Source organism: Podarcis vaucheri, assembly GCF_965113315.1.
Source record: "Podarcis vaucheri genome assembly, chromosome: 6".
NCBI lineage: Eukaryota > Metazoa > Chordata > Lepidosauria > Squamata > Lacertidae > Podarcis > Podarcis vaucheri.
The window spans coordinates 69,338,683-69,341,966 of record NC_138764.1 but is presented as its reverse complement, the minus strand read 5'-3'; the positions used below and the strand labels follow the sequence as shown (position 1 = coordinate 69,341,966).

The 3,284-nt window shown below is 51.3% G+C and overlaps 1 protein-coding gene across 1 annotated transcript; it reads right to left on the bottom strand.

Moving 5' to 3' along the window:
• Positions 1-1,506: 1,506 nt before the first annotated feature.
• Positions 1,507-2,799, bottom strand: G0S2 (G0/G1 switch 2). The gene is made up of 2 exons (XM_082227191.1): positions 2,649-2,799; positions 1,507-2,219 (listed from the first exon to the last, which is right to left on the bottom strand). Exon 2 carries the CDS (start codon positions 2,179-2,181, stop codon positions 1,861-1,863), a length of 321 nt encoding a protein of 106 aa, XP_082083317.1. The 5' UTR covers positions 2,182-2,219; positions 2,649-2,799; the 3' UTR covers positions 1,507-1,860.
• Between the last annotated feature and the right edge of the window lie 485 nt (positions 2,800-3,284).

Below are 3,284 nucleotides of genomic sequence, written 5' to 3'. Positions count from 1 at the left end.
TAGGACGCACTTTTTCCCCTTCAATGTGTGTGCGTCCTATGTGTGGGAAATGTGTGTGCGTCCTATGGAGCGAAGACGCCGTAGCCCCGCGACCCTCTCCCGGCTGGAGAGGTGAAGCGCAGCTATGGCAGGAGCCTCTACAGCCCCACGTCACCTCTCCAGCCGGGAGAGCGCGCGCGGGGCTAAAGAAGCACCCCGCGACCCTCTCCCAGCTGGAGAGGTGACACGCAGCTTTAGAGGCTCCTGCCATAGCCGCGCATCACCTCTCCAGCCGGGAAAGCACTCGCGGGGCTAAAGCAACCCCCGCGACCCTCTCCTGGCTCGAGAGGTGATGCGTGGCTATGGCAGGAGCCTCTCCGCTGCGCCTTTCCACTGCTCCCTGACCTGCTCTTTGGGGCTGGTGGTGGGCTTCCCCCCCCAGCCCCAAAGAGCAGGTCGAAAGGAACCTGAAGCCTGGAGAGCGAGAGGGGTCAGTGCACACCGACCCCTCTCGCTCTCCAGGCTTCCAAGGTAGCCGCCTGAACGCACCTTAAACGACACCTTGTTTTAGAGCAGGAAAACAAGAGGGGGAAAGTTCTCCCCCTCTCTGTGCAGCGCCTCCTGCTGCTTCACTGAAGGGGCGCTGGGCAGAGAGGGGGAGATTTTTTCCCCTTGTTCTCCCCCCTCTAAAACAAAGTGCGTCCTATTGTCCGGTGCGTCCAATGGTGCGAAAAATACGGTATACTCCAGAAGATCCCTTTGTAGAGCAAACTACGTGCTAAAGCCAAAAGATGACAAAGCACAGAGCAAAGAGGAACTGCCTAATGAAGTTTCCAGGCTGGGAAAGGCACAGATGATCTAGTGAATTTGAAACACCAAATTAACTGACAAATATTTCATGATTTTTAAACATTGTATTGTTTCAATTTTTAAAAATTGGCAAAATGTGTGGGTTTTTGGAAACAGAACCAGGAAGTGTTCTTTTTTGGGTGATTTTCCCTAAAATGCTCAACAACTTTCCCAAGAAAAGCTCAACTTTTGGCATCTGGATTTCTACTTTTTGAAATATGGCAACCCTAGGCTATTGGGACATCTCCATTTCCCCCTCCTGATATATTCAGATTCCCTAGTACAGGGATGGAAAACATGTGCTCCCCCCACCATATATTGCTAGGCCAGCTGGGCTTATGAGAGTTTTGAGTTCTATGCCCTATCGAAGGCCCCAAATTCCCCATTTTTGTTGTAGTATTCCGTTCCTAAATTACCAGCCAAATATTCCTGTATTCTGATGAAAGGTTTCAGAATTCAGACACTTAAACTCAACCCCAAACATATTTTTCCTTGGCAATGTCTCATTGATTGCTTCAGTAGCAGTGGATACCATTTCCCCCCTCAGTCAAGAGTGCTCAGGAACACAGACCAATTGCCCCAATCCTAAGCGTACTTTCATAAAACTAAGTTCTACAAAACCCAGAAAATGATGATGAAAGATCCCCCACCAATGCAAGATGACCAAAGCCAATAGTGTCAGGTATAAAATAGTTTATTTAAAATGAAAATGTATGTAAATTGTATGCATAGTTATCATAATAACAATAATATAAAAACAACCACCCCACACAAAGGTGGGTACAAGATGCTACAAGCTTCACATATCCATACCTAAAGAACAGGTACGTAGATTGGAATGGCTGTGTAGTTAAAACTGCTGCATGGCAGCAAAATAAAACTGTCTTGGTTTTAGGTATAGAGTCCATTTGCATCTCGCATACAAGTCACAGTTCTCTTGCCTTCTGGAAACTACACTGTCAAGAAGGAATGGGGCAAGGAATGTCCTGTGCATTTCATGTCACCATGTTCTTGCAGGCGCTGGGCGCGCTCTTATGATGCATGCTGCCGGTTCACCAAATTTCTCACTGCTAGCACCTGCTTGCTTTTTACCAGTGTTACACCCTCCTGTTTCTGAGGCACAACCTCCTCTTTTGTCAGGGGGGTGGCAGGTCTCTCCTCTTCCTTCTCCCTCTCCTCTTCCTCCTGCCTCTCCTCAGAGGCGAAAGGGCTGCAGACTGTCTCCACCAGGCCAATGACCACACCAAAGAACGTCAGCACGCTGCCCAGCATGTACAGCTTGACCATCTTCCCGTTGGGTTTCTGGCTGAGCATCTCTTTGGCAAAGGGAATCAGCTCCTGCATCGTCTCCATCGTTAGCTAAGGGAGTAGACACAGCGAGTCACAGAGACCTGCAGAGCAAAACGGAAAAGAGAAAGGACATCAGTTGCAGTTCAAAGGATGCCTCCCCCTCGCCAAAAAAATCCCACAAGCTGATCTGACTTTGAAGAAACCGACAGCATTTACAGAAGTGCAACTTACAATGGCCACATTATCTCTGCAATTGTAATTGCAATGCAGTTCAGATTATCTACCTGTCTCACTGCAGGACGCATGCACCAGGCTTACCAATGCAAAAAGCATGGGGGCTCGGAGAATCCCGCCCCCCAAGCAGCCCCACGCTGGCAAACCTTTAATTCGAGGAATTCAAATCGCGCTCTGCACAACCTCATCCCAAACTGGATCTAGGTGAACTGAGCCGCCAGCTATCGACCTATCTCAGCGCCTGTCGTTTAAAATCCTGGTTTTGCTTTCAGAAAACAGAAATCCGCCGTACTCACCAGAACCACAGAGCTGTCAATCTTTGCCTCGAGAGATCTCTTGTTTAAGCAACAGCGGTGCTTTTTCTCTCTGCTCTTTAGATCCGACCAGGCACTCGGCGCTGCTCAGCTGTTGCCTTTGCAAGCGCGCAGCCCGGGCCTTTATATTCCCCACGCTGGGCGAAGCCCCGCCCCTGGCCCCAGTCAGCTTGCAAGAGGTCGCCCAGGCAGGCGGAGGGCCAAGGGGGCTGTCCATGCGCCGAGCACGCCGCGAGCACACGGAGGGCTTAGGGGGCCGGACCCTCCCGGGACGCGCGAGCTGGCAAGGCGCAGGGTCGGGGTGGGCGCCAGCTGCCAGTGACCCGGGCAAGGAGACGGGAAGGGGGAGGCCCGTCTCCTGCGCCAGGAGAGAGGGGTGTAGTTGTGTGTCACGTAGCAAGCGGCGGGCCCTCAGACGGGATCTTTTCATTTATTTTTGCAAAGGTCGGGGGTGTGTGTGTTAGCCCATTTTGCGCAGCCAGGGAATAAGCAGGCGGAGACGTGCGCGGGTGCCAGTGTTAGGATGACCTTCACTCCCCCCACTCTAATAAAACAGTCTTGCGCTAAAGGGCATGAAGGCTTTGCAAGGAGGCTTAACCGGTGACTTGGCTTATATGC